Below are 17,263 nucleotides of genomic sequence, written 5' to 3'. Positions count from 1 at the left end.
AGCACTCTACCACATGAGCACATTTAGCAGAATTGTTGTTTTGGGTCTCTGGAGACTGTAATGCCTTCAAGAAATAGTATTGTACCAGCACTTTGTTTGGTTGTACTTGTGTGTTAGCTAAGAGATAATTATTTTTGTGCCCCTGCCCATACCTCATAGGTACACCCATGAGCCCGTTCTAAACGGATGGTTATCCTGTTCAGAACAAAGTGGCACCACGTGCTGTAATTAGTGGATTAGGGTTTCCCATTCAAAAATGTAAAACCTCCTCAGCTGACCACCTTGAAGCAATTATTCGCCTATATTTGCTATACCGGGATAGAAGTCAATAGTATGTATTATGAAGTTATGAGTGGTGGTAAAAAAAAAGAATCACCAAATGGTACAATTTATGTACTACTCCATGCATGAATTTCAGTGTGGCATTGGCCGCCTCTGTCAGACATGGAAAAACAATACAGCAAAATACATAAATAATGCTAAAGTCAGTGTAGGTCCATTTAAACCAGTTAAAATGTAGCAAGGATGGTGACATCATTTTGGGGTGTAGTGCCACTACTATCCCCTGGAGGGCAGCTAAATTGTATTCATTCGAAGCACAAGACACAGGCATTTCCAATGATACCTTATACACTCAGATGTAAAGTGTTTGTTTTAATTGGTAAAAAATCTAATATACTATATATATATATATATATATATATATATATATATATATATATAGATATATATATATATATATATATATATATATATAGATATATATATATATAGATATATATATTATACAGCTTAGTCCCTGAAATTGGGCACTAGTCAATTCAGTCAAGTCAAATGAAATTGTATTGGTCACATGCACCGAATACAACCCGAATACAACACCTGTGGACTTTACAGTCATATGTTTACTCATGAGGTTTTAAATAGGCCTCTTCTCAAGAAAGTTTGAAAACTTGGCATAAAACATTTTGATTATTTACAATCCATCTAGCCTATTCATGGAAGCTAACTTCCTTTAGCGACTATTCATGAAGACATCTTCTGACCGCATCGCTTGCAGTACGGTTTTGGAAACATAAGGAACATATCTTTCATATCATCGAGAAATAATCTTCAAAAAACAAAATACTAAATTACACTTTTATAGGTTTAGTGTTCCCACACTGCCATGTTACAGCGTTTGTTTACGGAAGACAGATGGAAGACAGAGACAACCACCTGTGCTAATTAGTTATCTAGAATGCTCAAACACCTGTGTGTAAGTGTAACTGGGGAGGAAGTGTAGCGGAAGTGTAGTTCGTCGGATGGAGAGACACAGCCGTATGGATCTGTGCAAACCTGCTAAAGTAAGTGTATCTTTTTTATTTTAAAGATTATTTCTCACTGATATGAAAGATAAGTTACATATGTTTTAAAAACTATCGCAAGTGATGATTATTGACGTTTCTAAATGAGTGTCGGGATTGTAGCTCACATGGTCCCACCGGTAAGAGGTGCTTATAGCTGAGAACCCTTGGGATAAGGCAGATTGCCTTGGGTTCTTGAGAGCAACAATCAATCATGATGCTTTTTTGACAATTTGACACATACGCGACCAGGTAATTAGCCAACCACTGGCCACTACTGTGAAGTGTTGTCCAAATATTCCATAAAATGTGCTAATTCAAACAGACATTAATAAAACACATTAATGACAGCAAGAGAGGGCATTACCATCCACAGTTGGGAAAACAGGGCGTAGCCTGGCAATGTCGTCATCGGACAACTCTGTGAGCTTGGAGATCAGTGTGTCCTGGACTGTGTACAGGCCAGGGAGGTCATCCACACTGTACGCAAAGTTGGGAACATAGGAAACAACCTGAAGCTCCTGAGGGTTTACATCTCTGGTCCCGATGCTGAAGGGCAAAACGCCTGACTGCTTCAGTGATGTCGCAGGTCGACTGATATCATCTGTGGACCTTCCGCCGGAGACGACAATCAGGAACTGTGGGACACCCTCCTCCTTCCTGCCGCCACGTCGAACATTCAGCACTTCACTACTGACAAACTCCACTGCCTGACCCAGGTTACGTTCCCGGCCGCCTCTCTGCCTCAGTCCCTTGACAGCATTCATAACCCCCTCCTTGGTTGTGTGGGAGTTCAGGTAGATATCTGCATTGGGGGAGTCGCCATACTGCACCACACCAATCCTGATCTTGTTCTCGCCCACGTTGAGGTTCTTCACGATTGAGCGGATGAACTCCTGGATGATGGGGAACTCCCTTCCGACGCCATCTGAGCCATCAACAAGGAAGACGATATCCTTCTTGGGACCCTGAGACTCAGCTAAAAGGAAGGGAGAACAAACATTTTTAATAAACCACTGCTCCTTTTGTAGTAGGTGGGCTAATACATTTCAAAAGCATGTTTTACAACAATGTTCAATATCCTTTTGCAAACAATGATTGAACACTTCAGCTGAAGGACTTTGCTTCTAAGTGTCTTACCTCCCGAGCTAATGAATATGGTAGGATCAGGATACCTGGCTTTGACAAGTCTTGACAAAGCAGACAAGAGCTCTGTCTGGATGTTTTGGAGGTTCCGCATGTCACGGACAGAAAATGTTTCATTAGGGGAATTTGAGATTGACTGCATCTCCCTGTAGTCAGCATTTCTAAGGCCAATACTGACAGGGACCACACCAATACGCTTTAGCGCAATCGCTGAGAGTTCAACACTATCACTAGACTTCCCACCACTAATCAAAATGAGTATTTGTGGAACACCCTCCATGTGCCTGCTGCCAGAGGAAGCGGTAAAGACGTTGTCCCTGACATACTGAAGAGCTGCTCCAGTGTTGAGGGGTCTCCCTCCTTTAAGTGTGATGCCTCTGATTGCATGTATAACCTTGTTTTTGGATGCATAAGTGTTGAAATAGAAATTGACCATGGCATCCTTGCTGTACTGGACCACAGAAATGCGGTCTTTGTTCTCATTCACATTGAGCTTCTCAACAGCTCTCAGTATAAAGTCTTGTATAACTGGGAACTCATTTATAATGTCATCAGATCCATCAAACAAGAAGACAACATCCTTCTTGGTTTCTTCAGGTTGAGCTAGAAATTACAATAAATATAGGCTGTGTTTTGTATAACGACTCATGAAAGCATTTAGACATTTAGTCATGTTTTATTTTCAAATTAACTCATTGACTAACTTTCGATTATTCCATAGTTCTTTGGATGTCACCAAATTGTCTTTCCAATATGAAAAGAATAGACAAGTGACACTTAGAAAAATAAGGTTACTTACCAATACGAGTGGTACGCTTTAAAGTGAACAGTACATCTAATAAGATGTCTGGAAGCTCTCCAAAGTCATTGATTGGAAAAACAAAATTATGAGCAGTGTTGGGAAGACCAACTGAGTCTGTGCCAATACTAAAGCTCAAAATGCCAAGATCTTTAAGTGTTGAAGCCGGCTGCCTAGCACTATCGCTGGAGGGTCCTCCTGTGAGCAGTATCAGTACTTGTGGAACACCTTCAAGATGTCGGCTTCCAGAGATTGTGCTAAAGACATTGTCCTTAACATACTGTAGAGCTGTCTCAGTGTTGCGTGATCTTCCTCCCTTATGTCTTAATGTTCGTATCTTGCTGATGACAGTGTCCTTGGATGAAAAGGAACTCAAGTAGATGTACACTACAGCGTCACTGCTGAACTGGATCACTGCTACCCTGTCTCTGTCTTCAGCAACATTAAGGTTTTCCACAACTCTTCGTACAAAGTCTCGCATAGCAGGAAACCCACTTCGACTGCTGTCTGAGCCGTCGATGAGGAACACAACATCACGTCGTCCAATCCGCGATTCCACTAGGGAGAATAGTACATGTGGATTTAACAAGATGCAACTCGTCATATCAGTACTAAAGGGGGACAGGGGGTTGACATGCTATAACCATTTGGCATAGCAAAAAAAGAACCAGTGAAACAAATGAAGAAAAAAAAACATTTCCAGCATAGAGTGGTGAGACTCAATCGAGGTTTGACACTTTAAAAGATGTGATGCACGAATCTTAAAATACGCAGCATTTTGTTTTAAAATGCAGCAAAAATTCAAGCAAATAAGAAAGGAGCACAGATGAATTACCATCACATGCTATATATTGCAGGCGAACAGAGCACATTGTCCTCTGTGTTGAGGACAGTGGCAAATTAAGTCTCTAAATACACCACCAAGATTCTACAATCTTGTCTTTTCTTAGGAAAAGTGATATCATTAAAAGAAAAAATACAATTTACGGTTATGAGCCTGCTTTTCCTAAGGAGAAGAAAATTACTCATTGTTCTTACGTTGGAGAACAATGCCAATCAACTGCTTGACAATTACATTATTCACATGGGATTCACGAGTTTCAATTAGTCATTATCTGAAAAGTGTTTCTGACATCCCTTACCCAAAATGCCAGAATATTTCAAAGTAGTGATTCTCATTGAAGATAAAAGTTGATTCTCCAATCTATAAAGATCAAAGTATTCTGAAAATGTAAATGCCAAAGAAGGATTGAAAGAAAGAGTTTGCAGCTCTTCAATGTCTGTAGCTTTTGAACCGATGGCGATGACCATGATACCCTGTTGTTTCAGAGCATGAGCAGCATGGCTAATTGGGTCTCTGGATCTTGCTCCACTTAAAATGACTAAAACCTGTGGAACACCAAGCAAGCGTCTACTTCCAGCTGAAGCAATGAAAACATTGTCCTTGATGTACTGGAGGGCGGCCCCGGTGTTGAGAATTGCCCCTCCTTTGTGCTTCAGACTTCTAACAGTGTCTAGAATTTCCTTCTTTGTTCTATAAGTGTTCAGATAGAAGTGGACCTCTGGATCTCTGCTGTACTGGACCACCGAAACTTGATCTTTGGTTTCCTCCACATTGAGTTTGTCCACAACTTTTTGTACAAAATCACGCATCGCTAGGAATCCACTCCTGGTGCCATCAGAACCATCCAGAAGGAATACAATGTCTCTCTTTGGTACTTTATTTCAGGTGGGGAACAGATATTCAATTAATGTAAATATAACTTACGAAGGAATAATGATTTTATAAGATAATACATTAATATACTATATCTCTGGTAAGCAACTGCAGCTGATTGAAGCGAATGCATTCCAGAGAGTTGAAGTAAATTCCATTGCTGCAAAGAAGAGACCCTTAGTAAGACTATGCTGAAAGAATTTGAAGAGAACAATGAAATAAAGAATGAAAAAGTTTTCTACAAAAAAAGGTGGTAATAATACCAAGCATAAACATGAATGCAAAGTGGAAGGATTCACTTTGAATATTCAAGAAAAATCTTTGAAAGAAAAATTTAGAAGCAAAAATGAATGAGAGAGCAATATGAAAAAAGGGTTAATCAAGATGTTGTAGGATTTGACAAATGAGGTGAGGATGCTATTAAACAGTCCATGGTCACCCATTTTCATTGATGACACTTTAATGAATGAGCAGCTTTAATACTTCTAAAACTGTTAAAATATTTCAATACATTATTTTGTAGAATGTATCAAAAATCTTGCTAGGAAAGAGTAGATGACTATACCAGTAGATCTAACAGATTTTTAACATCACAGAGCAATCAACTGGTAATGAGACTGAGAGAACAAAAAAATGTTTTACCTATCAAACCAGGACTGGAAAATTGAGCAATTGATGATAAAAGCTCCAGATGCAGTGCTGACAGGTCTGAAAAGTCTTGTGCCACAAGGATGAGCTGTGGATCGGACGTAATTGACTGCATTTCTCTAGTGTCGGCATGTCTGATGGCAATGCCAACACTCTGAATTCCTTGACCTTTCATATCAAAGGCAGCTTGGCTAACAGCGTCATTTGACTGTCCACCACTCAGCAAAATCAATATCTGAGGGACACCTTCATAACGTCTGCTTCCAGAGGTGTCTCTAAAGATGTTGTCTTTAACGAACTGGAGTGCTGCCCCTGTGTTGAGGGGTCTACCACCTTTGTGCCTCAGCCGTCTTATGCTGTCAAGAATGTCCTCCTTTTTGGTGTATGTGTTCAGATAGAAATGTACCTCTTGATTTCTACTATACTGAACCACGGAAATGCGGTCTTTGTTTCCTCCCACATTGAGATTCTCCACTACTTTCAGTACAAAAACACGCATTGCTGAGAATCCATTCCTTGTGCCATCAGAACCATCCAGAAGGAATACCACATCCTTTCTGGCGGTGTCATGATCAACTGAGAAAATAAATAGATTATGTCAATCAAACTGATCAAATGTGGTGTTTTTGGCCAAATGATATAGTTGTTTCTAAGACTCAGTGGCCATTTTGTTAACACATCCTGACTCTTAATTCACAGTGATAACACATACCTAAAACTGTTGGTGATTCTGGAGTAACATCAATAACCACTGCCTCCACCGAGGACAGAAGTTGCTGCTGGATGCTCGGAAGGTCAGTAAAGTCTGAGACAGACAGAACGTAACTGGGATCATGTGATATCCTCTGCAATTCTCTGCTATCAGAGCTCCTTGTTCCAATTCCAAAGACCAAAACCCCAAGCTCCTTCAGAGCAGAGGCTGGCGTGTCAACATTGTCAACCGACCTTCCACCACTCAACAGAATCAGTAGCTGTGGAACGCCTTCCAAGCGTCTGCTTCCGGAGGAGGCAGTAAAGACATTGTCCCTCACGTACTGGAGAGCTGCTCCAGTGTTGAGAGGTCTCCCGCCTTTGTGTCTCAGACCTCTTACAGTGTTGAGAATCTCTCCCTTTGTTGTGTATGTGTTCAGATAGAATTGGGCGGCTGGATCTCTACTGTACTGGACCACCGCAACGCGATGTTTGTTCTCATCCACACTGAGTGTCTCCACCACTCTTTGAACAAAGTCACGCATGGCTGGGAATCCACTCCTAGTGCCATCAGATCCATCCAGCAAGAACACAACATCCCTCCTGGGAGCCTGACTCTCAACTAGGGAATGTGAAGGTTCAGATAAAGAGTCATATTACATGTGGCATAGGTTATGGGAAAACAGGACAAAGCTGCTTCTGTCACATGAAAGTCATCCCTTTCACTTATCACAAGCAACTATTCAACGAAAGTGACAATTTGTGCATTGGCTTGAGTTATATCATAGGGAACATTGGTACAGAGGTATGAAATGAAACCACATGAAAGGCCTCAGGGGTATCTACACAAGTGTTCTAAGCTATCAACTACTCTATCCTAATGTAAAAGAGGAAATGGAACAGATCAAAAGCATATTTTTCTTACCTAGTATTGTTGGTATTAGTGTTGGTGTCATGGTTGTGTCCTGTATAATGGCAGTGTTCATGGCAGAAAGAAGCTGCTGTTGGATGTTGGGGAGGTCAGTAAATTCAGACACGGAGAGAGCATAACTGGGGTCATAGGATATCTTCTGTAATTCTCTGCTATCAGAGCTCCTTGTTCCAATTCCAAACACCAAGACACCAAGCTCCTTGAGAGCAGAAGCTGGTTTATCTACATTGTCAAAGGACCTTCCACCATTTAGCAGTATCAGAATCTGTGGAACACTTTCAAGGCGCCTACTTCCAGAGGACGCAGTAAAGACGTAGTCCCTGACATACTGGAGAGCTGCTCCAGTGTTGAGGGGTCTCCCTCCTTTGTGCTTCAGCCCTCTTACGGTGTCAACAACCTCTTCTTTTCTCATGTAAGTGTTCAGATAGAAGTGGGCCTCTGGTTCTCTGCTATACTGTACCACAGAGACTCGATCTCTGTTCTCCCCTACAGTGAGTTTCTCCACTACTCTTTGAACAAAGTCCCGCATTTCTGGGAAGCCATTCCTAGTGCCATCAGAACCATCCAGCAAGAATACTACATCCTTTCTGGCAATGCTTAGGTCCACTAAGAGTATCAGAAACAAAACAGTATGTCAACAAAACAGTATGTCAACATTGCTTCATCAAATCTGAAATATGTGTTTGTTGCTTTAGTTTTCCTAGATAATGCATCCGGTCTTACCTATGACTGTTGGGGAAATGGGTGTGGTGCCAACGTGTACAGTAATGAGTGAGGAGAAAAACTTATCCTGGACGCTGGGGAGATCAGAGAATTCAGAAACAGACTGGGAATAACTGGGGTCAGAGGCAATCCTTTGAACCTCTTTGCTAGAATTTCTGTTTCCAATGCCAAAGATCAAGACCCCACTCTCTTTCAGGGCAGAAACTGGTATTTCAACATTATCATTGGACCTCCCGCCACTCAGCAGTATCAGCATCTGAGGGACACCCTCTTGGCTTCTGCTTCCTGAGGAGGCAGTAAAGACGTTGTCCCTTACATACTGGAGGGCTGCCCCAGTGTTGAGGGGTCTACCTCCTCTGTGCCTCAGACCTCTGACGATGTCAAGAATGTCGCCCTTCGTGGTGTATGTGTTCAGATAGAAATTAACTTCTTGATCTCTACCGTACTGGACCACAGAAACGCGGTCTTTGTCTCCTCCCACATTGAGTTTCTCTACTACTCTCTGAACAAAATCACGCATTGCTGGGAATCCATTCCTTGTGCCATCAGAACCATCCAGAAGGAATACCACATCCTTTCTGGCGGTGTCATGATCAACTGGGAAAATCAATAGATTATGTTAATTCAAACTGATCAATTGTGGTGTTTTTGGCCAATTATATAGTCGTTTCTAAGACTCAGCGGACATTTTGTTAACACATCCTGACTCTTAATTCACAGTGATAACACATACCTAAAACTGTTGGTGATTCTGGAGTAACATCAATAACCACTGCCTCCACCGAGGACAGAAGTTGCTGCTGGATGCTTGGAAGGTCAGTAAAGTCTGAGACAGACAGAGCGTAACTGGGATCATGTGATATCCTCTGCAATTCTCTGCTATCAGAGCTCCTTGTTCCAATTCCAAAGACCAAAACCCCAAGCTCCTTCAGAGCAGAGGCTGGCGTGTCAACATTGTCAACCGACCTTCCACCACTCAACAGAATCAGTAGCTGTGGAACGCCTTCCAAGCGTCTGCTTCCGGAGGAGGCAGTAAAGACATTGTCCCTCACGTACTGGAGAGCTGCTCCAGTGTTGAGAGGTCTCCCGCCTTTGTGTCTCAGACCTCTTACAGTGTTGAGAATCTCTCCCTTTGTTGTGTATGTGTTCAGATAGAATTGGGCGGCTGGATCTCTACTGTACTGGACCACCGCAACGCGATCTTTGTTCTCATCCACACTGAGTGTCTCCACCACTCTTTGAACAAAGTCACGCATGGCTGGGAATCCACTCCTAGTGCCATCAGATCCATCCAGCAAGAACACAACATCCCTCCTGGGAGCCTGACTCTCAACTAGGGAATGTGAAGGTTCAGATAAAGAGTCATATTACATGTGGCATAGGTTATGGGAAAACAGGACAAAGCTGCTTCTGTCACATGAAAGTCTTCCCTTTCACTTATCACAAACAACTATTCAACGAAAGTGACAATTTGTGCATTGGCTTGAGTTATATCATAGGGAACATTGGTACAGAGGTATGAAATGAAACCACATGAAAGGCCTCAGGGGAACCTACAAGAGTGATCAAAGGTATCAACTACTCTATCCTAATGTAAAAGAGGAAATGGAACAGATCAAAAGCATATTTTTCTTACCTAGTATTGTTGGTATTAGTGTTGGTGTCATGGTTGTGTCCTGTATAATGGCAGTGTTCATGGCAGAAAGAAGCTGCTGTTGGATGTTGGGGAGGTCAGTAAATTCAGACACGGAGAGAGCATAACTGGGGTCATAGGATATCTTCTGTAATTCTCTGCTATCAGAGCTCCTTGTTCCAATTCCAAACACCAAGACACCAAGCTCCTTGAGAGCAGAAGCTGGTTTATCTACATTGTCAAAGGACCTTCCACCATTTAGCAGTATCAGAATCTGTGGAACACTTTCAAGGCGCCTACTTCCAGAGGAGGCAGTAAAGATGTAGTCCCTGACATACTGGAGAGCTGCTCCAGTGTTGAGGGGTCTCCCTCCTTTGTGCTTCAGCCCTCTTACGGTGTCAACAACCTCTTCTTTTCTCATGTAAGTGTTCAGATAGAAGTGGGCCTCTGGTTCTCTGCTATACTGTACCACAGAGACTCGATCTCTGTTCTCCCCTACAGTGAGTTTCTCCACTACTCTTTGAACAAAGTCCCGCATTTCTGGGAAGCCATTCCTAGTGCCATCAGAACCATCCAGCAAGAATACTACATCCTTTCTGGCAATGCTTAGGTCCACTAAGAGTATCAGAAACAAAACAGTATGTCAACAAAACAGTATGTCAACATTGCTTCATCAAATCTGAAATATGTGTTTGTTGCTTTAGTTTTCCTAGATAATGCATCCGGTCTTACCTATGACTGTTGGGGAAATGGGTGTGGCGCCAACGTGTACAGTAATGAGTGAGGAGAAAAACTTATCCTGGACGCTGGGGAGATCAGAGAATTCAGAAACAGACTGGGAATAACTGGGGTCAGAGGCAATCCTTTGAACCTCTTTGCTAGAATTTCTGTTTCCAATGCCAAAGATCAAGACCCCACTCTCTTTCAGGGCAGAAACTGGTATTTCAACATTATCATTGGACCTCCCGCCACTCAGCAGTATCAGCATCTGAGGGACACCCTCTTGGCTTCTGCTTCCTGAGGAGGCAGTAAAGACGTTGTCCCTTACATACTGGAGGGCTGCCCCAGTGTTGAGGGGTCTACCTCCTCTGTGCCTCAGACCTCTGACGATGTCAAGAATGTCGCCCTTCGTGGTGTATGTGTTCAGATAGAAATTAACTTCTTGATCTCTACCGTACTGGACCACAGAAACGCGGTCTTTGTCTCCTCCCACATTGAGTTTCTCTACTACTCTCTGAACAAAATCACGCATTGCTGGGAATCCATTCCTTGTGCCATCAGAACCATCCAGAAGGAATACCACATCCTTTCTGGCGGTGTCATGATCAACTGGGAAAATCAATAGATTATGTTAATTCAAACTGATCAATTGTGGTGTTTTTGGCCAATTATATAGTCGTTTCTAAGACTCAGCGGACATTTTGTTAACACATCCTGACTCTTAATTCACAGTGATAACACATACCTAAAACTGTTGGTGATTCTGGAGTAACATCAATAACCACTGCCTCCACCGAGGACAGAAGTTGCTGCTGGATGCTCGGAAGGTCAGTAAAGTCTGAGACAGACAGAGCGTAACTGGGATCATGTGATATCCTCTGCAATTCTCTGCTATCAGAGCTCCTTGTTCCAATTCCAAAGACCAAAACCCCAAGCTCCTTCAGAGCAGAGGCTGGCGTGTCAACATTGTCAACCGACCTTCCACCACTCAACAGAATCAGTAGCTGTGGAACGCCTTCCAAGCGTCTGCTTCCGGAGGAGGCAGTAAAGACATTGTCCCTCACGTACTGGAGAGCTGCTCCAGTGTTGAGAGGTCTCCCGCCTTTGTGTCTCAGACCTCTTACAGTGTTGAGAATCTCTCCCTTTGTTGTGTATGTGTTCAGATAGAATTGGGCGGCTGGATCTCTACTGTACTGGACCACCGCAACGCGATCTTTGTTCTCATCCACACTGAGTGTCTCCACCACTCTTTGAACAAAGTCACGCATGGCTGGGAATCCACTCCTAGTGCCATCAGATCCATCCAGCAAGAACACAACATCCCTCCTGGGAGCCTGACTCTCAACTAGGGAATGTGAAGGTTCAGATAAAGAGTCATATTACATGTGGCATAGGTTATGGGAAAACAGGACAAAGCTGCTTCTGTCACATGAAAGTCATCCCTTTCACTTATCACAAACAACTATTCAACGAAATTGACAATTTGTGCATTGGCTTGAGTTATATCATAGGGAACATTGGTACAGAGGTATGAAATGAAACCACATGAAAGGCCTCAGGGGAACCTACAAGAGTGATCAAAGGTATCAACTACTCTATCCTAATGTAAAAGAGGAAATGGAACAGATCAAAAGCATATTTTTCTTACCTAGCATTGTTGGTATTAGTGTTGGTGTCATGGTTGTGTCCTGTATAATGGCAGTGTTCATGGCAGAAAGAAGCTGCTGTTGGATGTTGGGGAGGTCAGTAAATTCAGACACGGAGAGAGCATAACTGGGGTCATAGGATATCTTCTGTAATTCTCTGCTATCAGAGCTCCTTGTTCCAATTCCAAACACCAAGACACCAAGCTCCTTGAGAGCAGAAGCTGGTTTATCTACATTGTCAAAGGACCTTCCACCATTTAGCAGTATCAGAATCTGTGGAACACTTTCAAGGCTCCTACTTCCAGAGGAGGCAGTAAAGATGTAGTCCCTGACATACTGGAGAGCTGCTCCAGTGTTGAGGGGTCTCCCTCCTTTGTGCTTCAGCCCTCTTACGGTGTCAACAACCTCTTCTTTTCTCATGTAAGTGTTCAGATAGAAGTGGGCCTCTGGTTCTCTGCTATACTGTACCACAGAGACTCGATCTCTGTTCTCCCCTACAGTGAGTTTCTCCACTACTCTTTGAACAAAGTCCCGCATTTCTGGGAAGCCATTCCTAGTGCCATCAGAACCATCCAGCAAGAATACTACATCCTTTCTGGCAATGCTTAGGTCCACTAAGAGTATCAGAAACAAAACAGTATGTCAACAAAACAGTATGTCAACATTGCTTCATCAAATCTGAAATATGTGTTTGTTGCTTTAGTTTTCCTAGATAATGCATCCGGTCTTACCTATGACTGTTGGGGAAATGGGTGTGGCGCCAACGTGTACAGTAATGAGTGAGGAGAAAAACTTATCCTGGACGCTGGGGAGATCAGAGAATTCAGAAACAGACTGGGAATAACTGGGGTCAGAGGCAATCCTTTGAACCTCTTTGCTAGAATTTCTGTTTCCAATGCCAAAGATCAAGACCCCAATCTCTTTCAGGGCAGAAACTGGTATTTCAACATTATCATTGGACCTCCCGCCACTCAGCAGTATCAGCATCTGAGGGACACCCTCTTGGCTTCTGCTTCCTGAGGAGGCAGTAAAGACGTTGTCCCTTACATAATGGAGGGCTGCCCCAGTGTTGAGGGGTCTACCTCCTCTGTGCCTCAGACCTCTGACGATGTCAAGAATGTCGCCCTTCGTGGTGTATGTGTTCAGATAGAAATTAACTTCTTGATCTCTACCGTACTGGACCACAGAAACGCGGTCTTTGTCTCCTCCCACATTGAGTTTCTCTACTACTCTCTGAACAAAATCACGCATTGCTGGGAATCCATTCCTTGTGCCATCAGAACCATCCAGAAGGAATACCACATCCTTTCTGGCGGTGTCATGATCAACTGAGAAAATCAATAGATTATGTTAATTCAAACTCATCAATTGTGGTGTTTTTGGCCAATTATATAGTCGTTGCTAAGACTCAGCGGCCATTTTGTTAACACATCCTGACTCTTAATTCACAGTGATAACACATACCTAAAACTGTTGGTGATTCTGGAGTAACATCAATAACCACTGCCTCCACCGAGGACAGAAGTTGCTGCTGGATGCTTGGAAGGTCAGTAAAGTCTGAGACAGACAGAGCGTAACTGGGATCATGTGATATCCTCTGCAATTCTCTGCTATCAGAGCTCCTTGTTCCAATTCCAAAGACCAAAACCCCAAGCTCCTTCAGAGCAGAGGCTGGCGTGTCAACATTGTCAACCGACCTTCCACCACTCAACAGAATCAGTAGCTGTGGAACGCCTTCCAAGCGTCTGCTTCCGGAGGAGGCAGTAAAGACATTGTCCCTCACGTACTGGAGAGCTGCTCCAGTGTTGAGAGGTCTCCCGCCTTTGTGTCTCAGACCTCTTACAGTGTTGAGAATCTCTCCCTTTGTTGTGTATGTGTTCAGATAGAATTGGGCGGCTGGATCTCTACTGTACTGGACCACCGCAACGCGATCTTTGTTCTCATCCACACTGAGTGTCTCCACCACTCTTTGAACAAAGTCACGCATGGCTGGGAATCCACTCCTAGTGCCATCAGATCCATCCAGCAAGAACACAACATCCCTCCTGGGAGCCTGACTCTCAACTAGGGAATGTGAAGGTTCAGATAAAGAGTCATATTACATGTGGCATAGGTTATGGGAAAACAGGACAAAGCTGCTTCTGTCACATGAAAGTCATCCCTTTCACTTATCACAAACAACTATTCAACGAAAGTGACAATTTGTGCATTGGCTTGAGTTATATCATAGGGAACATTGGTACAGAGGTATGAAATGAAACCACATGAAAGGCCTCAGGGGAACCTACAAGAGTGATCAAAGGTATCAACTACTCTATCCTAATGTAAAAGAGGAAATGGAACAGATCAAAAGCATATTTTTCTTACCTAGTATTGTTGGTATTAGTGTTGGTGTCATGGTTGTGTCCTGTATAATGGCAGTGTTCATGGCAGAAAGAAGCTGCTGTTGGATGTTGGGGAGGTCAGTAAATTCAGACACGGAGAGAGCATAACTGGGGTCATAGGATATCTTCTGTAATTCTCTGCTATCAGAGCTCCTTGTTCCAATTCCAAACACCAAGACACCAAGCTCCTTGAGAGCAGAAGCTGGTTTATCTACATTGTCAAAGGACCTTCCACCATTTAGCAGTATCAGAATCTGTGGAACACTTTCAAGGCGCCTACTTCCAGAGGAGGCATTAAAGATGTAGTCCCTGACATACTGGAGAGCTGCTCCAGTGTTGAGGGGTCTCCCTCCTTTGTGCTTCAGCCCTCTTACGGTGTCAACAACCTCTTCTTTTCTCATGTAAGTGTTCAGATAGAAGTGGGCCTCTGGTTCTCTGCTATACTGTACCACAGAGACTCGATCTCTGTTCTCCCCTACAGTGAGTTTCTCCACTACTCTTTGAACAAAGTCCCGCATTTCTGGGAAGCCATTCCTAGTGCCATCAGAACCATCCAGCAAGAATACTACATCCTTTCTGGCAATGCTTAGGTCCACTAAGAGTATCAGAAACAAAACAGTATGTCAACAAAACAGTATGTCAACATTGCTTCATCAAATCTGAAATATGTGTTTGTTGCTTTAGTTTTCCTAGATAATGCATCCGGTCTTACCTATGACTGTTGGGGAAATGGGTGTGGCGCCAACGTGTACAGTAATGAGTGAGGAGAAAAACTTATCCTGGACGCTGGGGAGATCAGAGAATTCAGAAACAGACTGGGAATAACTGGGGTCAGAGGCAATCCTTTGAACCTCTTTGCTAGAATTTCTGTTTCCAATGCCAAAGATCAAGACCCCACTCTCTTTCAGGGCAGAAACTGGTATTTCAACATTATCATTGGACCTCCCGCCACTCAGCAGTATCAGCATCTGAGGGACACCCTCTTGGCTTCTGCTTCCTGAGGAGGCAGTAAAGACGTTGTCCCTTACATACTGGAGGGCTGCCCCAGTGTTGAGGGGTCTACCTCCTCTGTGCCTCAGACCTCTGACGATGTCAAGAATGTCGCCCTTCGTGGTGTATGTGTTCAGATAGAAATTAACTTCTTGATCTCTACCGTACTGGACCACAGAAACGCGGTCTTTGTCTCCTCCCACATTGAGTTTCTCTACTACTCTCTGAACAAAATCACGCATTGCTGGGAATCCATTCCTTGTGCCATCAGAACCATCCAGAAGGAATACCACATCCTTTCTGGCGGTGTCATGATCAACTGAGAAAATCAATAGATTATGTTAATTCAAACTGATCAATTGTGGTGTTTTTGGCCAATTATATAGTCGTTTCTAAGACTCAGCGGCCATTTTGTTAACACATCCTGACTCTTAATTCACAGTGATAACACATACCTAAAACTGTTGGTGATTCTGGAGTAACATCAATAACCACTGCCTCCACCGAGGACAGAAGTTGCTGCTGGATGCTTGGAAGGTCAGTAAAGTCTGAGACAGACAGAGCGTAACTGGGATCATGTGATATCCTCTGCAATTCTCTGCTATCAGAGCTCCTTGTTCCAATTCCAAAGACCAAAACCCCAAGCTCCTTCAGAGCAGAGGCTGGCGTGTCAACATTGTCAACCGACCTTCCACCACTCAACAGAATCAGTAGCTGTGGAACGCCTTCCAAGCGTCTGCTTCCGGAGGAGGCAGTAAAGACATTGTCCCTCACGTACTGGAGAGCTGCTCCAGTGTTGAGAGGTCTCCCGCCTTTGTGTCTCAGACCTCTTACAGTGTTGAGAATCTCTCCCTTTGTTGTGTATGTGTTCAGATAGAATTGGGCGGCTGGATCTCTACTGTACTGGACCACCGCAACGCGATCTTTGTTCTCATCCACACTGAGTGTCTCCACCACTCTTTGAACAAAGTCACGCATGGCTGGGAATCCACTCCTAGTGCCATCAGATCCATCCAGCAAGAACACAACATCCCTCCTGGGAGCCTGACTCTCAACTAGGGAATGTGAAGGTTCAGATAAAGAGTCATATTACATGTGGCATAGGTTATGGGAAAACAGGACAAAGCTGCTTCTGTCACATGAAAGTCATCCCTTTCACTTATCACAAACAACTATTCAACGAAAGTGACAATTTGTGCATTGGCTTGAGTTATATCATAGGGAACATTGGTACAGAGGTATGAAATGAAACCACATGAAAGGCCTCAGGGGAACCTACAAGAGTGATCAAAGGTATCAACTACTCTATCCTAATGTAAAAGAGGAAATGGAACAGATCAAAAGCATATTTTTCTTACCTAGTATTGTTGGTATTAGTGTTGGTGTCATGGTTGTGTCCTGTATAATGGCAGTGTTCATGGCAGAAAGAAGCTGCTGTTGGATGTTGGGGAGGTCAGTAAATTCAGACACGGAGAGAGCATAACTGGGGTCATAGGATATCTTCTGTAATTCTCTGCTATCAGAGCTCCTTGTTCCAATTCCAAACACCAAGACACCAAGCTCCTTGAGAGCAGAAGCTGGTTTATCTACATTGTCAAAGGACCTTCCACCATTTAGCAGTATCAGAATCTGTGGAACACTTTCAAGGCGCCTACTTCCAGAGGAGGCAGTAAAGACGTAGTCCCTGACATACTGGAGAGCTGCTCCAGTGTTGAGGGGTCTCCCTCCTTTGTGCTTCAGCCCTCTTACGGTGTCAACAACCTCTTCTTTTCTCATGTAAGTGTTCAGATAGAAGTGGGCCTCTGGTTCTCTGCTATACTGTACCACAGAGACTCGATCTCTGTTCTCCCCTACAGTGAGTTTCTCCACTACTCTTTGAACAAAGTCCCG

General features: G+C 43.4%; 2 protein-coding genes across 7 annotated transcripts in view; both read right to left on the bottom strand.

Moving 5' to 3' along the window:
* LOC106581666 (collagen alpha-3(VI) chain) overlaps positions 1 to 17,263 on the bottom strand; it is a 108,038-nt gene that overhangs the window by 32,925 nt on the left and 57,850 nt on the right. For 3 of the 6 annotated variants that reach the window (XM_082966937.1, XM_082966938.1, XM_082966939.1), the window contains exons 1-9: positions 11,099 to 11,672; positions 10,366 to 10,962; positions 9,637 to 10,248; positions 8,734 to 9,333; positions 8,001 to 8,597; positions 7,272 to 7,883; positions 6,369 to 6,968; positions 5,651 to 6,232; positions 1,714 to 2,325 (exon numbers count right to left, since the gene is read on the bottom strand). In XM_082966937.1, the coding sequence (XP_082823063.1) occupies positions 1,714 to 2,325; positions 5,651 to 6,232; positions 6,369 to 6,968; positions 7,272 to 7,883; positions 8,001 to 8,597; positions 8,734 to 9,333; positions 9,637 to 10,248; positions 10,366 to 10,962; positions 11,099 to 11,621 (5,335 nt within the window). In that variant the 5' untranslated portion in view covers positions 11,622 to 11,672. Of the gene's footprint in view, positions 1 to 1,713; positions 2,326 to 5,650; positions 6,233 to 6,368; positions 6,969 to 7,271; positions 7,884 to 8,000; positions 8,598 to 8,733; positions 9,334 to 9,636; positions 10,249 to 10,365; positions 10,963 to 11,098; positions 11,674 to 17,263 lie in introns of those variants that run through there. The other 3 variants (XM_014163871.3, XM_014163872.3, XM_082966936.1) reach the window with 2 other exon arrangements.
* LOC123729525 (collagen alpha-3(VI) chain) lies at positions 11,845 to 16,951 on the bottom strand. Its single transcript, XM_082966942.1, has 6 exons — positions 15,829 to 16,951; positions 15,096 to 15,692; positions 14,367 to 14,978; positions 13,464 to 14,063; positions 12,731 to 13,327; positions 11,845 to 12,613 (listed from the first exon to the last, which is right to left on the bottom strand). The coding sequence occupies exons 1-6, from the start codon at positions 16,349 to 16,351 to the stop codon at positions 11,949 to 11,951; spliced, it is 3,594 nt and encodes a 1,197-aa protein (XP_082823068.1). The 5' UTR covers positions 16,352 to 16,951; the 3' UTR covers positions 11,845 to 11,948.

The sequence above is a fragment of the Salmo salar genome, chromosome 21 (assembly GCF_965601325.2).
Source record: "Salmo salar chromosome 21, fSalSal1, whole genome shotgun sequence".
Taxonomy (NCBI): domain Eukaryota; kingdom Metazoa; phylum Chordata; class Actinopteri; order Salmoniformes; family Salmonidae; genus Salmo; species Salmo salar.
This window is presented reverse-complemented; position numbering and strand designations above follow the sequence as displayed.

Coding starts and splice junctions, on each gene's coding strand:
- LOC123729525 (XM_082966942.1), bottom strand. CDS start 16,351: ATGCGTGACTTTGTTCAAAGAGTGGTGGAGACACTCAGTGTGGATGAG. Junction 14,979..15,095: donor CATTTCCCCAACAGTCATAG/GTAAGACCGGAT, acceptor TGATACTCTTAG/TGGACCTAAGCATTGCCAGA. Junction 12,614..12,730: donor CATTTCCCCAACAGTCATAG/GTAAGACCGGAT, acceptor TGATACTCTTAG/TGGACCTAAGCATTGCCAGA.